Source organism: Tenrec ecaudatus, chromosome 7 (genome assembly GCF_050624435.1).
Source record: "Tenrec ecaudatus isolate mTenEca1 chromosome 7, mTenEca1.hap1, whole genome shotgun sequence".
Classification (NCBI taxonomy): Eukaryota; Metazoa; Chordata; class Mammalia; order Afrosoricida; family Tenrecidae; genus Tenrec; species Tenrec ecaudatus.
The window spans coordinates 72,221,889-72,240,665 of record NC_134536.1 but is presented as its reverse complement, the minus strand read 5'-3'; the positions used below and the strand labels follow the sequence as shown (position 1 = coordinate 72,240,665).

Genomic DNA, 18,777 nt, shown 5'->3' with positions numbered 1-18,777 from the left:
AGGCAGCATCAGAACAAAAGATCATATAATTGTGAAAGGTGGGGAGTGCGGAGTAGAGACCAAAAACCCATTTGTAGGCTACCGGACATCCCCTTACAGAAGGGTCTGGGGGAGGAGACAAGCTGTCAGGGTGTGATGTAGCAACGATGAAACATACAACTTTCCTCTAGTTTCTAAATACTTCCTCCCCACCATCATAATCCCAATTCTACCTTACAAATCTGGCTAGACCAGAGGATGTACAGTGGTACAGACAGGAACTGGGAAAACAGGGAATCCTGGGTGGGTGATCCCTTCAGGACCAGTGGTGAGAGTGGCGATACTGGGAGGGTGGAGGGAGGATAAGTTGGAATGGGGGAACCGATTACAAGGATCGACAAATAACCTCCTCCCTGGGGGATGGACAACAGAGAAGTGGGCGAAGGGAGATGTCGGACAGTGCAAGATATGACAATATAATAATATGTAAATTATCAAGGGTTCATGAGGGAGGGGGTAGGAGGGAAAATGAGCTGATGCCAGGGGCTTGGGTGGAGAGCGGATGTTTTGAAAATGATGAGGGCAATGAATGTACAGATGTGCTTTACACAATTGATGTATGTATGGATTGTGATAAGAGTTGTATGAGGCCCTAATAAAACATTTAAAAAAATAGGGGGATTAAGTAAGCATATGTACCCTGAATGTTAAAGAAAAAAAAAAAAGCTGTTTGGGCCAATGGTCAAGTACAATATTGTGGCTCCTATCCATATTTTCTTCCTTGCAGCCCCCTTTTCTTGTTTTCCCTTGTAATCTCCATGACTGAAGACTGCATGAGTAGGTGGAGAGAAACTATACTTTTGTCAACTGGATAGGAAATACTGAGATGCGATTTCAAAAGAATCAAAGAGAATAAATCAATATAATAGAGTGATCAAGATTTCCTAGTGTGGGATGAAGTAGATATTAGGTTCTCTCCCATTCGGGATGGAATGTGTGAATTTGGAGGAGGGTTGTTTTGCAAAGAGAATTCATTTTTTCTTCTTTTTATTTAGTGAGAATGTATGTGGACAATGGTGTCTGAATGAATTCGGGGAGAGAAAAAACTACAGAAGCCAATGGGTGAAAATATTCCCTTTGTCTGCTTCCTAATGGACAGTCACGCTCAGGCCCTCATATGTTTCTATCTTGAACTTAAAATCTGAGAGAAAGACTCAATGATATGAGTCTTGAGATTATCGGGGAAATGTGGAATAGAGAGCCTACTGATATGGCCGCATCTGCCCAAGAACTTTCAAAATCAATGAATGTGCTTAATTATGAACATTAAAGGGAATTACTTTGGGAATTTCCTGGATTTGTATCAGTAATACTTTTGAAGCTATCTTTCTATTCTGTGTATTCTACTTTTGATTATATTTGGCTAAGAAGATAAATTAATAATTCAATTTGATTTTGCCAAGGGTCAAAGTATAAAACAGAGCACACCTCGCTGTTCTTGTCATGTTCTTCTACTTTGCCTTTTCTCTCCTCACCCCTTCCTTTTGCTCCGTGTCCACAGACAGATCTCAAGAGCACACAATCTGACAAGTATTTAGATGCTGCGCCATAAGACACAGCACGTTCTTCCACAGCTACCATGGTAGCTCCTACTGTGTCCACTTGCCTCCTTCACATGCTCAGGTTGTCAACACTGGAGTCCCAACCAGAGCATTACTGTCTTAGCACAGAATACTAATTTGATACTATACAGGAAGCAGCAACAGGCATAGTCACTAAACTACCAGTCTAAACATTTTGGAATATAACCATGTAAAAATAAAAATGTGAGAAAGGCTATTTGAAGGTAATTATCTAGGAGTTCAAAATTGGAAATATTTGCTTCCTAAGTTTTGACACATTCAGATAGAATTTATATAGTAATAAATTGCAATACTGATCTTATAAAATAAAGCCTCAGTTCTCTTTTTCTTGAGATGTGATTGGTACAACTAAATACCTGGAAATGACATAATTTCCAATTGTTCAGTTTTAATAATTTAAGTCCCTAAAAATAGCAGAACCATGCAAGTAAATTCCATAGTTTCCAATGACATTTGGTAGTGATAGAAAATTACAAAATAGAGAAGTAATTTTACAAAACAGCTGAATTATCTATAGTCCCTAGGTCTGATAGGATAAAATGGAAAAAATGGAAACAAAACCAAAAATACCAACAACAAAATAACCCAAACCCCCCAAAAAAACCCAGAAAACAGGGTTGCACTACAGCTGGGAAGAGCACACGCGGCTCACAGTGGACGTTAAGCTGAGTCACACACGTGCTAAATGTCCGGTCTCCATGCACTTTCAGCAAATATCCAAATCTGTCTTCAACAGGTATGTACCTTGTACCTGGACTTCAAAGAGAAGTCTCCAATTGGAACACTTTTAAGAATAAGACACAAGAGAAAATAAGAACGCTAAATAGATGCTGCACATACAATATACTGCCAATATCCTACAGATATGTTCCTCATTATTTGACACCGAAGTGAAGATACTAGTTTGGCTTTATAACAGACATACTAATTACATCATATAAGGAGAAAACTACTTTGACAAGAATATCAAATGTTTTGAACAAAGAAGTGTCACTCTGAGGAGGTATTTTGAACACACATATAAATCACATAGAAAAAGAGAAGATAAGAGGACCTTACAGGCAATTCAAGTCAAGATGAGGGGAGGGGAGCATGCATGTCTCCGAAAGGAAGATAGGAAAACAGGATGAAGTAACTTCCCTTTGTGAAAAAACGCTTAACAAGACTTATATAGAACCCAAGGGGAGAATATACCTGGTAGTGTGTTCCCAAATGATTACTTGGACCTTGTTTCTATCTAGACTTTGGTGATTGAGACCTCGTTCTACAGATTACTGGGACTTTAGACTCTGTTCTTTAATGCAAACAACATCCTTATTAAGCCACACCAGAAGGGCTTGATGTGGAAACCCCACTAGGGGACTGGGCTTCATCTCAAACTCACCTGTAGCCCTTCAACTTAAGGTTCGGACTTCCCAGAGTGAAAACAAGCATATGACTGCTATCCCAAGGGTATACAGCTGGCCGTCGTTGGATGTTGGTTTGGATCTCTTTCCTGGAGGGTGCCCAATGAATGGTGGGCTGGGACCACCATGTACTTACTCTATCAATGCCCTCCTTACTTTAGTATGCCATGTATTCATCCGGTAAGTGTGATTCTGTCACTATCAACAAATATTATTGAAAGTTTTGCCCTATCACCAATCCTCACTGTTAAATGATGTCCACTCACTCAGGGCTCAATCTGTAAAAATCAACAATTCATGCATTACAGTCTGAAGCTGGGCTATAGATTATATAATTTCCTTTGTTCAACTGTGTTTTAAATTCATACCATTGGCTAAATTAGGACAATACCAATGGAATTACCTTATGTCCCAGGGAAATGATAGATAACGTGGCATAAAAAGCTGTCTCTAAGGTAAACCAGTCTCTATGGTGAACCAGAGACACATATAAATCACAGCTATATGAATGGACTTTGGGCTTGCACGGAACTACAACCCCAATCTAAGAACAATTAGTTCTTATGACAAGGCCCTGCTTGGTGGTCACCCTCAGGAAGAGATTCATGAAGATATGGGTGCTAAAGCAAAGTGTGGGGAAGAAGCTAGATGGTGCCAGCACAGAAAGTCGGGTGTCTCGGGTCTAATAGGCTTATGTTTAAAAAAGCAGCAATCTCAGTGAGGCTTCAACTAAGTCCACATGGAAGAAGTTTATCAACCTGAGTGATCTAAATATTCTAAATAATAAAATCCAAATCCAAGGGAGGGAATGACATCAGAGTTTAAACCATGAACACTTGGTTTGCAGAAGGATATGCACGACAGCACTGCAGTTCATAGTATTGCTGAAGCCCAAAATCCATCTGCAAGGGCCACACTCACATGGAGCCTCCAGGGAAACCTCTCTGACCACAGTCGAGGGACTTTATCAGGCCAGCCATGTTAACACACAAAGAGCATTGTGTAAAGTTGATATGGCAGACACAGTTAGGTTAAAATGTAATGTCATCTGATCTCCATTCTGACCCACTTAAAAAGTGGCTTCAGTTAAGAAGAAAAAGTAAAGGGGAAAACACGTGGATTAAGGCTCCAGTGAATTGTCAATGACTGTGGACCAGGGATGTGCATAGCCTTGCAGAGATCCTCTTTGTATATTTCCAAATGTCCATAATGTTATCCTGTATTTTTAGTATCAATGAAAACTAAATATAGCTAAGTGTGTAATTTCCATTATAACAACATACCTGACATATATGAGAAGTGGAGATAAAATATGCTGCTTACCTCTATTTCATCCATGTTCAACCACTGTTTCGGATCTTCTTCAGTAGCCAGAAAGGCTATCAATTCTAGAGCAGTCAGGCGAGTTTGCCGTCTTGACGAGACAAATATCAAAACAGGTTTGGCAGGTGAATGGCTTCTAATTGCTGTTTGAAAATAAAAAGGTAAATCACATATCAAAATCCAATTATTACAATATGGGTACATTACCAATGTTGATTACAGGTACTCTATGGAGCTCACAACATGCTGGGCAAATGAGAAAGAGAGATGCTGAGTACACCTGTTCTTATTAGGTTCTACTGAGTCACCTCCAACCCAGAGACACCTCGTGCACACAGAAGGGAACACTAGCGAATCCTGCTATGTAAACTCTCTGCTTTAATTCATCTCAGCTTCATAAAAAAACCTTATGAGGCAGGTTTTATTATTGTGCTCATTTTATGTGTGGAGAAACTAGGTTATTACTTAAATTCATCCAAACTCAGTGCCAGTAAGCGGAGTCTGGCTCATTTTGTTGTTGTTAGGCGCCATCTAGTTAGTTCAGACGCACAGCAATACTACGTCTAACAGAACAAACACTCCCCAGTCCCATGCCATCCTCACAACTGCGCCTGTGCTTGAGCCCACAGACGCAGCCCCCGTGTCAGTCCATCTCATCGAGGGCCACTCTTTTCATCGTCCCTCTACGTTACCAAGAGTGATGTCCTTCTCTCTGCTGACAATATGCCTGAAGTACGTTAAGACAAAGTCTTGCCATCCTTGCCTGTAAGGAACACTCTGGCCATACTTCTTCCAAACAGATTTGTTTGACATTTTTACAGTCCAACGGACTTTCAGTATTATTATCCAGCACCACAATTCAAACTCATCAGTTCTTCTCTGGCCTTCCTTCCTTCCTTCATTCAGTGTTTAACTTCCACATGTACACGAGGTAATTGAAAATGCCATGGCTTGGGTCAGGGTACCATAGTTCTTAGAATAACTTTCCTACTTTTCAACCCTCTGAAGAGGGTTTGTGCAGCAGATTTATCCAATGCAAGAGATCTTGTGATCTCTTGACTGCTGCTTCCACGATCACTGATTTTGGATCTAAGCAAGAAAACTTCAAAGTCACATTATTCTTCATGTAATCTAGTCTCTCTAGTTATTTGTTCAACATACAGATTCAACAGGTGTGATGAGAGACTACAACCCCATCACACATTTTTTTTTAATTCCAAACCAGGCAGTATTCCCTTGTGCTGTTCGCATAACTGCCCCTTGATCCGAATCTTGATTCAAATGTGCAAGTTCTGACTAAGCATAATGAAGTGTTCTGGAATTTCTATTTTCCTCAAAGCCATCTATAGTTTATGATCCACATGGTTGAATGTGTTGGCACTGTCAATACAACAGTATACATCTTCCTGGTTCTCTCTGCTTTCAGCCAATATCTACCTGACAGGAACAACAATATTCCTTGTTCCAAGTCATCTTATGAATCTTGATTAAACCTCTGGCAGCTGTCAAAGTATTGCTGTAATTGTGTGGATTATCTTCAGCTATATTTAACTTGCATGTATATGAATGATATTGTTCCACTCAGGGGGCCTAATTTTATGTAGGGCAATAAAGATTTAACAATGTCTGCTTTAAGTTCTGTTCTAAGCTACTGAGGAAGGAGGAATTTAAAGGCTGAGATTCTCCATTAAGAGCTATCCATATTAAGTCTTGGGCTGAGTTTCCTATTCCTGACTTGTGTTTCTGATATAGTTCTGCTTGCATAATCAATGATACTAGAGGGCTAAGTGGTTCTAGACAGATCATTGGACAGGGTAACTGATGAAAAATCTCTAAGAAGGGAGGGCCATGAAGACTTCCTCTGTGGACGTGGTCAGTGGGGGAGCAGGGCACTAGCCCCCACACGGGGAGGGTATCGTTTATATCTCCACAGGAAAGGATGAGAAGGACCAGATCTCAACCTGGGTGCCAAGCCTTGAGGGGAACATACCAGCATGAAGGAGCGAAAATAGGGGAAATGAGGCCTGGCCCCAATCCCAGCTACATGGACCCCTCCCCAGAAGAATGCACTCCCAAAGATATATTAGACGGGGGTCTTAAAGGCTTGAAGGTAAATAAGCAGTCATCCAGCTGAGAAGCAACCAAGCCCACATGGAAGAAGCACACCACTTGTGTGATCATAGGTGTCAATGGGATCAGATATCAGAAGACCCCAAACACACAATTATATTAATGTGAATGATGGGGGTCCGGGTGGAGCCCCAAAGCCCATCTGTAGGCAACTGGCTATCCCCTCACAGAAGGGTCACCAGGAAGTGATGAGCCAGTCAGGGTGCAGTAAAATACCAAATAAACATACCACATTCCTCTAGTTCTTTAATGCTTCCTCTCCCCCACTATTACGACCCCAGTTCTACTTTAGAAAGCCGGCTACACCAGAGCTGGTAGACTGCTACAGATAAGAGCTCTTGACACACGGGATCCAGAAAGGACAAACCCCTCAGGTACAGTAATGGGAGTAGGGACATCATGAAGGTAGAGTGAAGGTGGGGGAAGAGGGGCAGAAACGGGGAACTAATCTCAATGATCGACATATAACCTGCCCTGTAGGGGGACGAACAGAAATGTGGGTGAAAGGAGACAACAAACGATTTGAAACATGAAGATAATTTATCAAGAGTTTATGAGGGCAGGATTGTGGGGGAGGGAGGGAAAAATGAGCTGACACCAAGGGCTCAAGTAGAAAGAAATTGTTTTGAAAATGATGATGGCGATATATGCACAAATGTGCTGGATACAGTTTTATAAATATGCTTGACACAATGGATGTTAAGTATGGATTGTTTTAAGAGCTGTAGGAACCCCAATAAAATGATTTATTTAAAAAAGAAAAGAAACTTCCTCCTCTATGTGTTCTCCTCAGTTGATGGAAAATTAGATCTTCTCACAATTTGTTTTGTTTCATCTAACCAGAGCCGAAACTTAACCAGAGAAACTGATACATTTACACCAATCTGTAGTCACTTTTTGAAACACTGAAGGAAAACAAATAGCATCTTCATATGGTTACACTGTAAACATCCAACAAGGTTTAAGATACATTGCTGCTGTTTTTCAGGACTGCCTTTGCTCTCCCTAAGTTTGCTTGTGAGATGACCAAATCCACGTCCTTAACTTCCACCCCTCTCTTATCAGCCTCTTTCTCTTCACTCTCTTCTTGTATAGTTGCAGGTTGGTGGTATCTTGAATGTTTGGGACAGTTTCCCCTTGAAATTTGAATTTCTCAGCAGCTGCTAGCTGTGCTGGCTGAGATAAATCCTTGCTCTGGCGTTCCCCCAAAGCTATGTGGGTTTCTCAAGCAGCATTCTTGGAGACATCTGACTTTGTGATGACAAAGAGGGTAATCTTAGATTTCTGGAGAGTGAGTGACTCTAGTAACCCCCTTAACATCCCCAAGATCCAGTTCGGAGATAGCCTGAGTGTCTTCTTTTCAACAGACTCTGCTTTGATTTACTGATTGGTTCCTCAATTTGAGCTGCTGCCACCAGCTGGGTTTGTTGTGTGTTGCCTGCCTGGAATCCTGCTCTTGGATCTCTGCTACTGATTCATCACAGTTAAGAACCTGTTCCAGATCCTGTCTCAGCCTGGGGCTACGGCAACTCCTGTGCTGTAGCAGGGTCCGTTTCTGTAGCTTCACTGGGCATTCTGTACAAGATGGTGGAACCAAGATGATGACAGAAAGAGAGCGCGCGAGTGTATGAGCGAGCAAGCGACACTGTGACCGTCTATTACATAAGACCTTTTGTTTCTTTTCTTTTTTTTAAAATTTATTTTTTAATCATTTTATTGGGGGCTCGTACAATTCTCATCACAATCCATACATCCATCCATTGTGTCAAGAACATATGTACACTTGTTGCCATCATTATTCTCAAAACATTTGCCTTCTACTTGAGCCCTTAATATCTGCTGCTCATTTCGTCCCCCTCCCCACTTCCCCCTACCTCATAATTCATAAATTACTATTATTTTGTCATATGTTACACTGTCTGATGTCTCCCCCCGCCCTCTTCTCTGCTGTCCATCCCCCAGGGAGGAGGCTACACATAGATTCTTGCAATCAGTTCCCCCTTTCTACCCCACATTCTCTCCACCCTCCAGGCATCGCCACTATTACCACTGATCCTGAAGGAGTCATCTGTCTCGGGTTCCCTATGTTTCCAGTTGCTATCTGTACCTATGTACATCCTCTGGTCTAGCCAGACTTGTAAGGTAGAATTGGGATCATAATAGTAGGGGGAGAGGAAGCATTTAAGAACTAGAGGAAAGTTATATGTTCCATTGTTGCTACCCTGTACCCTTACTGGCTCATCTCCTCCCCACAACCCTTTAGTAAGGGGGTGTCCGGTTAGCTACCAATGGGCTTTGAGTCTCCACTGCACTCACCCACATTTACAATGATATGATTTTTTGTTCCTTGATGCTTGATACCTGATCCCTTTGACAGCTTGTGGTCACACAGGCTGGTGAGTTTCTTCCATGTGGGCTTTGTTGCTTCTGAACGAGATGGCCACTTGTTTATCTTCGAGCCTTTAAGACCCCAGACGCTATATCTTTTGATAGCCGGGCACCATCAGCTTTCTTCACCATCTATTTGCGTATGTATACATTTGTCTTCAGTGATCATTATGAGGGAGGTGGGGCACCCATTCATAGATTTTTAGTTCTTTGATGTCTGATAACTGGTCCCTTCTACACCTTGTAGTTAGACAGGCTGGTGTGCTTCTTCCATATGGACTTTGATGGTTCTCAGCTAGATGGCTGCTTGTTTATCTTCAAGCCTTTAAGACCCCCAGACTTTACATCTTTTGATAGCGGGGCACCATTAGCTTTCTTCACCACATTTGCTCATGCACACATTTGTCTTCAGTGATCGTGTCAGGAAGGTGGGCACCCACGGATATGATTTTTAGTTCTTTGATGTCTGATAACTGGTCCCTTCTGCACCCCGTGGTCAGTCAGGCTGATGTGCTTCTTCTAAGTAAGACCTTTTGTTTCTTAATGCATGATATCTTTGATGTCATCCCACAACTTGTCTGCACTTTTCTCACCAGTGTTCAATGCATGAAAACCCTTCTTGAGGTGGTTTCTAACTGCTGGAGGGACATAGTCATGGTTGTATTTGTCTCTTGTGGAATTGTCTTAATTTTTTTCAGCTTCGACTTGCACCTGCATGTGAGCAGCTCACTGGTGGCTTTGTTTTGGCCGATGACGTTGAGCTTCTCTATCATCTCTTCTCATAGAGAAGTCAATGTGATCCCTGTGTAATTAAGTTGTTGGATAAACAGATTCACAGTCACTGGGTCAGTGGTGTTATAGAATTCTATTACTGGTTGTATCACTGTGATATTTGGATTTTGTGTCAACTTGACTGGGTAAGCTTTCTCCATGGTTTAGCAGTTGAGGCCTAGTACACAATATGATGAAGTCCTTGAAGGGATCTGCTGTGAGCAGCCAAGCTGTTAAAAGATTAGGATGGAGTACAATCCCTTATTCAGTTCTTAGTCCTGATGAAATTACAGGAGGTTTCTTTGGAATATGTCCTATATCCTACATAAATAAATGCCATAGAAAGCATCTCTCCGCCCCCTCCCGCTCCCCCTCCCCCCATTGGTTCTGGCTCTGGCATCTGGCTTGTGGACCTCTGGTTCTTTGGACTTGAACTAGCAACCAACCATATTGCCTACTAATCCTGGGAGCCATGAGCAGCCTACCATCTAATCTGCAGACATTGGATTCGTTTACTGACCTTGGAATGATCTGTCCTTGCCATCTGTAATATTTCTGCTGATGTTGAGGCATCTGCCCATCTCCAAAGCTATTTGAGTCAGGAGAAACTTCCAGTGTAATATCTTACCCACAGACTCGAGAGCAGACTAGATTTACCTGGTTCTACAACTGTGTGGGCCATTTTCTTGATATCAATTATCTCTGTATCTCTCTATGTATTTTGCTGGCTGTTATAGTTAGGTTTATTTTGCTTCCTAGGCCTCTAGAAGAACATGTGGGTGGAGTTTAATCAGATAGAAGTTTGACTGGAGGGGACAAGATAAATGGCTTTGCAAGGCCTGCCCCTTCTTTCTTCTTCCCTGGAGATCAGACCAGCGTGCTGCTGCTTGACCTAGTTCTTTGCCTCAAACATGCACTGCACGACTTGTGGGCTGAGCCACTCATGCATCTTGTCGTTAGAGCTTGAGTCTCCTTTGAGATCTGCTTCACCGCAGTGCTCAAGTATATGTACTTCACTTGAGCTTGAGCCTGGTGGATTCTGTCACGGTGCATTGCTTGGTTTGAGACCCCATCAGGCCCTGCTTTGCTAAGCTCTAGTGCTACTAACTGTTGCTGCCCCACCCTGATGTCTGCTGCCTTTGCACTCTGCCTGTCTTGCCTGAGGGAAGACTCCACTGCCTGCTTCTTTGATCTTGGACTGGCTGCCAAGAAAGAGTTGAAGGACTCTCAGTATATTAGCTGTTCCATGAAAGTGAGTTGAACTGAGCCCTTTGCACTGCTGTGTGACTAATTGGGCATTATATTCCCTCTTGCTCTATAAAACTATTCTTTTATATATATATAAAATCATAAGTGTCCTGGTTTTGTTTCTCCGAGAACCCTGCCAAACACTGGCTTTGCTTCTTTAGAGAACCCTAACATAATCACCAAGGCTTTATTTTCCAATTACTGATCTTGACTGTTTCCAATCACTAGTAATTATAATGCACCTTAAGTACGTTTCATCAGTCTCAGACTGCAGAAATTGGTAATTTTCTTCACCATTGGTTTCAGTGCAATAGTTGAATTACCTCATGTACCTTGTAGGTGCACATATATTATGCTGTCACTGGGAAATATTTCAAAATATCTTGAAAAATTTTTTGACAATGAATGTGATATCATTCACTGATATATTTATCACTTCCCATATAGTAAACCATATAACATTCTGATTCAAAAGGCCACTTCATTTCATTTTAAGTTCACTAACATCTAGGATACAGATCTGTATACATTCCATTTCATTTTTGATGACTTCCAATCATCTTAGTTTCTACTTTCTATACTTCAATTATTAAAGGATGTTTGCAATTGTTTCTTTTGGGGTTATGTTGTGTCAGCAAATGGAGGTCATGAAAATTTTGCTCCACCCATGTCAATAAAGTCAATTGTACTTTGAGAAGGTACCTCTTCCCCAGGTGTGTTCTGTGTTTGAGTACCTTCTGATTTGATGGGCTACATCAGATGATGTTCTTCATAAGTATTTCACTGGCCAACTTCATCCCCCCCACCCCCCCTGGCCCGGAGTAAATTGCCTAGGTTCTCTTTCATGGTCTGTTTCCGTCTCGAGGCTCAGACGACACCTGTCCACAACGGGTGACCCCGTGGCTTTAGAAACACCGATGACATCATTTCTGCCATCAGAGCCACTCTCAAATCACCACCAGATGACAAAATGACAAACGGCTGACGATAACATGTGTTGCTTACTTCCAGTATTGTATTCAGACATTTAAAAAACATATATAGATATGCATAATCTCAACAATACATATTAAAAAATAAATTCATCTTTAATTTTTACTTTCAGAATTAAAGTATTTGAACACTACAGTTGTAAAATGGTACTGTTTACATAAATCTTATTAAAGATGTAACGTGAAAAATTCATGTATTAGTACAATATTGGTATCATTTATACACATAACCATGAATGAATTTCTGTCTTTTTTAAAAACAACAACAGTTAATGGATTTTTGCTGCTGTAAGAACAGGTGTGGCTAAACAGCTCACAGATTTATTGTTCATTAGTGATTTTGTGCAATGCTTCCATAGAGGTGTAAATAATCTAAACTGCCAAGATTGGTCTCTAGTTCACAATCAATACTTTGCTTCTGTCATAAGGCTAATTACAGCAACTAAAAAGTCACCTCACAACTGTCACCTCACAATCCCCAGCAGTTCACATGAGAGAATTTATTTTGAAGGTTATTTTTAATTGATATAATAAATATTCCTTATGCAGCCTGCAGAAAACGTGTTTAATAAAACAGGAGTGTTACTTTCTGAATCCGTCCTGCTAGCCCAATTTGTTAGGAAAAACAGAAAAATATATTTTTAAGAAAGCACTGAAAATTCTAACTTACAGTTTTGGTTAAAAATTGAGATTATTTTTACCATGATACTTGATTAACTTCAATTATTCTTTTGTCATTTTTCTGGCTAGTTACCACAAGACACCTTAATAATTAATATTAACAGTGATTTGACTACAAAATCACACTTTTATTCTACTGCAGTTATCATCTATGAAATCCCTAATTTCTAATAGTTAATTCCACATATGGTATATTAGTAATCCTTAACAGTTAAGGTAAACAGCTTTAGATACTTGTGGAAGTTGAAGCAGTAACATATCTTAAGAGAAGGCCACATCATTTGGAATTCACTTAATTGTTACTACATATTTAGTATGTCATGACAAGAGCCTGATGCTTACCTTGAAACGTAGGTTTATTCATACTGGCCATGCGAGGACAATAGTGTTGACCTGGGAACCCTTGAATGTGAACTTCCAGTGGAACTGGGCGTACAGATGGTCGGAAATTGAACAAGCCCATCTAAAAATATGGGAGAAATAATTTTCAGTTTATATATTTAAGTTTATAGAGCTATAAACAACAACAACCAAACCCCAAACAAAAACCAAACCCACTGCTCCTGAGCCAATTCCGACTCATACTGACCTTATAAATGGGGTTTCTGGTACTATGAATGAGTACGGGAGTTTATAGCCTATTCCTCCTGTGGAGAGGCTGGTGGGCTTGAATCACTGACTTTGTGGTTAGCAGTCCAGTGCTTACCCAACAGTACCTCTTGTAATGTGGTCGCCTAAAGCACACTGTTAAATTCCCGATTTCTTACTCTTCCACATACCTGCTTAATATTGAGCCAGTCAGCAAGGTCTCTGGCATTAGCCAATGCAGTCGACAGACCAACTATTCTAACAGGCTTTTCTGTGTGCGATGAGATGAAATTTGTTCGAGATACAATGACCTCTAGAACAGGACCTCTATCTTCCCCTAGGAAACAGGAATAATGTACATTAATCATTTAACAGCCCTCAATTCTGGCTGCCTCAGTATGAGAGATGGAGTTTGTAAATTGTCTTGGACAGAGTGGTACCCACCGAGCAGGTGGATCTCATCGATGATGAGAATAGTAACTCGCTGAACATAGCTCCTATTTTGCCAGCTTCTGCTGACTCCATCCCACTTCTCTGGTGTAGTGACAATAAGGTCAGCCTTGGCAATGGACTTCATATCAGGAGTCACATCCCCTGTTAGTTCAATAACTCTGGAGAGGAATAAAAATCAGCCTTTTAACTTTTCAGCTAACACATGACCTTGGAAAGGCAAAAATACATCTTTTTTGAAGTGACATTTGATATTGCTTATAAGTATCTTCTTTTCATTTTTGAAAACTTTCAGTTTATTGAGTCCAAAATACGTGTTTTTAAGTCCTAAGGCATTTCTTACATAAAGGATATGTAAAATCAAACACTGACACAAACATGCAAAGGTCAATTTTTTAGTTTATGGCCATAGGATTTCTGACCTGCATGAGGCTTTATAGAGTTCAACTTATACAACCCTTTTCAGATGGCAGAATAAACATCCTTCTAATCAACGAAAGTGCTAGCTTATTAAGACAGTGCGAGCCATCCATTATGAATACAATTATGCATAAGCTCATTACTTAGACTAAAACTTTCTATAGATATTTGTATGCTAATACAAACATATAAAAGACAAGCTTGAGGTGGGTGAGGAGAGAGAAAAAAATATAAGCTACGGAATATATGTGCCACCTTACTGAGCAGTCCTGTTTACAGAAGATGGAAAATAAGAGACATAGACTTTAAAACCTAACGCATGGTAGGAAAATTCAGAGGCTCATTCCAAATTTTACATAGTCAGAAAATAATTTCTATATTTTATGCTAACACTTTTGAAATAGAAAAAAGGGGCCATAGTAGTACTTCCAATGATACTGTTTGGAAAACCATTTTATTTATTTTTTCTTAGATGTTATTTACTATTTGAACATAGATCTGGTTCAAAGAGTATGTAGAAAGATTCTCTAAAACATCCCTCCTATCCTCCAGCCACTCTGCTCTCAACCATGAAACAACGCAGGATATTTTGCTTATTTTTTTTTACATTATTTGTAGAAATCATTCATTTAATTCTTCATAAAGACCTCGTTTTTATACAGTAATACAATATTTTATATTTTCTGAATATTTTATAATTAGTTACTGATATCCTCTTGAACATTTAGGTTGCTTGAAATTTTTTGTTATTGAAACAAAATTTCAATAAATAATACTAAAATAATCTTTAAAAATGCATCGTGTTCTGCAAATAACTTCCATTAAGTTTTACAAAAATAAGTTACTTGTAAAATATGTTTTAAGCTGTTTTGGAAGATATTCTGAATGATATGAAAGAAGAACAAAGCAACATAATTTTGTTTCATTTGTTGTAGGTTAAGGATATTTTTATACTAAATGTTCTAAGAAAAGAAAATTACGCATATGATATGATTAAAGTGATTTGATTACGCAATCTTAAACAATCCTTTTAATGTATTTAGAACTGGTGACTGTGGAACTCTAGTTGAGAGATTAGGAAGATATGAATAAAAATTTAATAGTAGTAGCATTTCAATTAATTTTATTCAAAGTATTTATTTTTTTATCCTTTTATACTATTGTAGGCATCTCTTTTGAACAAAAGAACTTACTTTTTACCAAGTTTTTCTTCTATTCTAATCTTCCAGTCGTCCATTCGTTCACGTACAAGAGCCTTTAGGGGTGCAATATACACAGCCTAAAAAAAGGGGAAAGGGGCAAAAAACAAGATCATGAAAATAGTGGCAGAATTTTGAAAATAAAACTAGACTTGCTGAAATTTGTTAAAATATGACAGTGTACTTCTAAAATGTATCTTTTACAATTGAAAAACTTAAGTTTCTAATTTATGGTCATAATCATTAGTTTAATCACACTATATCTCAAATAATACAGGAATTGAATACATCATAATACTTTCTATCATAAATACACTCATATGAACAAATTTTAAACATTTTTTTGAGAAGTGGCACAGGTATTTTCTCTGAGTATTTTATAATGAAATCATTTCCTACCACATTGTGAAACCAATTAAATAATTATACATTACATTGCGAGAAATACTTCTAAAAGTGTCTCGTATTATTATAACCCAGATTTACATGATCTTTGTGTAATTCTTTTATGAAGAAAGTTACTAACTATGAAGTTTCAAAGCCAAATTATTTACTTAAATTTTAATGTAGATTTTTATGGGAGCACAATTACACATTCTAAGTATTCCTTCTTAAACAAGAACAACCTCATTTTGAGTAACTGAACCTATGCAAAGATTATCCACTGAAGAAAGATTTCTTCCCTCTGTAAAGGGTTTCAAATTTAGGCTGCCCTTCCTTTGTTGCATACAACGGAGAAACTGAGCAGCAGAAACAAAATACTAAGCAAGTAAAAAGAGCTAATAATTGGAAATCCCTAATTAATGAAGTTAAAATATCTTTGAAGCGCAAAATATGAAGGAAAAGCACATAATTTAATAACAACATCTCTGAAGTACCTCTATCCTAAGACGTGAAGTACATGCAGTCTCCAGGTAATGAATGATATCCATGGCTAACCATGCCTTTGGAGCCATGTTTAGGTAAGCCTAACAGGTACCGTATATACTTGAGTATTAGCCGAGTTTTTTCCAGCACATTTAAAACGCAGTCTTTGGGGTAAAGTTAGGTGCCTTGGCGGACATTGCGGTCGGCTTACACTCGAGTGTGTACGGTACACAGGGGCCTTATTTAGCTGCTTTAGTCCCAGGAAAGCCTCACAGCCTTTCAAGGAGTACGGGCTAGCACAGCAAGGCACGGTAATGGTGATAAAGATGTGTTGTAGGAGGGCTGCTTCGGCTGGTTCACAGTGAAGGCAAATTTACGGAACACTCAAGGGCAAGTGCGATTCTGTTAATGAGGTGTTAGTAACCGGGGGACTTACTGTATCGCCACAATTTAAAATCATGGTTGCTCACAGTTTTATATAATTACCTATTTCATTTATAATACTGTTTCATATTCTTTAATGACTTATGGCTATTTAGAAAAGTATGGAATGAAAACTCTAGCTAGATTTCCTACATATAATCACACTGGCTTTGCTCCACAGGCAAATAACCGGATGCTGATTATTACATATCTTACAAATATGACCGGGCTCATTATCTCCCAATGAAACTGTCTATGAACTGTGTTCATCTTACAATGAAGAAAGGATGTGTGAACACCACTCTGCACATTGAACTCTAGGGTAGAGCACAATACAATTTGAGGTAAATGTTCTTGTGGCCAGTTTTTGTAATATGATGCAATATTGTCCCCCCCAACCCCTGAAATTCACTGCCAGAATAACAAGTCTGCTCACTGGGTCCTGCTGGTATATGCACAACTGGCTAGTTTAGAGGTTACAAATCACCTTTCTTAAATGAAGGCATGCATGTGATTATCTTTGGACAAACCTTTGTCGCCGGGTACTTGTTGAAGACTCTGAAAATGGCCAGTTCAGCGGCAACCGTTTTCCCTGACCCAGTTGGCGCTCCCAGCAGAACATTAGAGTCCGTGTGATAGAGCGTATGAAATATCTGTGTCTGCACAGGGTTAAAGTGGGTGAATTTATACAGGGCTTCGTATTGTCTATTTCCCAAAGCCGTGACTGGTAAAGGCTGAAGATCCAGCAACTCTGAAAGATGCAACAGGTACTGTCAGACGTGACTGGAACAGAGCACAGTATTAACGCCACACAATGATCCTCAGGTTTTCACAAGGGGAAAATGCTCGAACACAGGCTGGTTTCTCTGTTACAGATATCCCCTGGCCCGTCATTACACTTATAATATTGACATAATGGACCCCTTCCACAGCTAATTATAATATCATATCTTTCACTCTCAATCAGGAAAGCAACCTGAGTGATAAAGTGTGCAAGCGTAAAGAGGTTATAGAACAAAAGCAAAATTATCCCAATTTCAAGAAAAATGTAGCCCATTTGCAAACGTCAGTTCTGGATTGGCTACTACTAACAAATTATTTTTATTTGTTGCACAACTGAATAAGTCTAGCCCAGGTCGGCAAACTGTGGCTCTTGAACCATATTGGGCTTTTTTGGTATGTATCTAAGGCTCTGAAGTAAAATTGAAATATTTTGAAGGATATCAGTTAGATAATGATTTCATTTTTTGTAAAAATATATTTATGTGTCTTGGGTAACTTTTAATTTGTTGTGAAGGACAGGATTGGCCCTTTTGTCTCAAAAGTTTGTCGAACCCTGCTCTTGCCAATTGAAAATAAGAGAGTTTTTCCCCATCTATTAAGAAAAACAACTACAAAATGAATTTCTGTCTTTAAACTGCTCAAAGTTAGAAGAAAGTGCCTACTATAAGAGTATTATAAAATAAGTGTAAATAAAACTGAGCTGAAAGCCAAACCAAAAACTCATTGATCAAAACTAAGGCTTCTATAAAAGTAAGTGATATTGCCAAATTGAATATGTGTCTCATTTCCATCAAAGGAAATTAAGGCATGTATGAGACTGCTGAGTCTAAACGACAGCATGTTTCCTAATCTAAGAGGTAGGAGAAGATAACATGAAGCTTAAACTTCTGAAACAGAAATATTTTTCTTTTATCCATTATCTGTCTTTGGCTGAATATTCATTGGAGAAATTACCTAGTTTTTGGTTCTTCTCTGTGACCATTTACATTCAACCACAGACATTAGATTGCAGAGGTTAGAAATATACCAACCAGACACAAAAGATCTAATTTTTACCTTTTACCACCACCTGCATATTAGCGGTACTGTCCTAAGCGCTAAACAAAAGGCTGAGAAGCGAGTTCCAAGGGAAAGTGAGCATGAGCCGTCATGTCTATCTCTTCCCGACTCTATCTACAGTATAAGTTGGTGAGTAATAAAAGCACATCCTTTGGAAAAGTGAGGTTTAAGAGATTAAGTCTTTCCCATTTGAAATCCAAAAGACGCCGCAATGGAGGCCAGAGGATGTTTTACAGCACGCTTGGGCACAAGAAGGCATATCTTAAGTTTCTTTCAGCTCCAGAAGAGGTTCCAACATGAGTCTGGTTAGTGACCTTGGTGAGGAGAGGGCTCCAATCACCACAAGCTTCATGGTGCCATGCAGGCAGGTGAAGGCTAGTGGGATGGCCATACTGCTCTCTGGAAGTACGAAGCCCCATGACAGTTG

General features: G+C 39.5%; 1 protein-coding gene and 1 pseudogene across 4 annotated transcripts in view; both read right to left on the bottom strand.

Annotated features, from left to right (window-relative positions):
* ASCC3 (activating signal cointegrator 1 complex subunit 3) overlaps nt 1-18,777 on the bottom strand; it is a 344,981-nt gene that overhangs the window by 112,054 nt on the left and 214,150 nt on the right. For all 4 annotated transcript variants that reach the window (XM_075554730.1, XM_075554729.1, XM_075554728.1 and 1 more), the window contains exons 25-30: nt 17,039-17,259; nt 15,213-15,298; nt 13,594-13,760; nt 13,341-13,486; nt 12,904-13,024; nt 4,352-4,494 (exon numbers count right to left, since the gene is read on the bottom strand). In XM_075554730.1, the coding sequence (XP_075410845.1) occupies nt 4,352-4,494; nt 12,904-13,024; nt 13,341-13,486; nt 13,594-13,760; nt 15,213-15,298; nt 17,039-17,259 (884 nt within the window). The remainder of the gene's footprint in view (nt 1-4,351; nt 4,495-12,903; nt 13,025-13,340; nt 13,487-13,593; nt 13,761-15,212; nt 15,299-17,038; nt 17,260-18,777) is intronic.
* Nucleotides 7,443-8,055, bottom strand: LOC142453086 (nascent polypeptide-associated complex subunit alpha pseudogene; annotated as a pseudogene).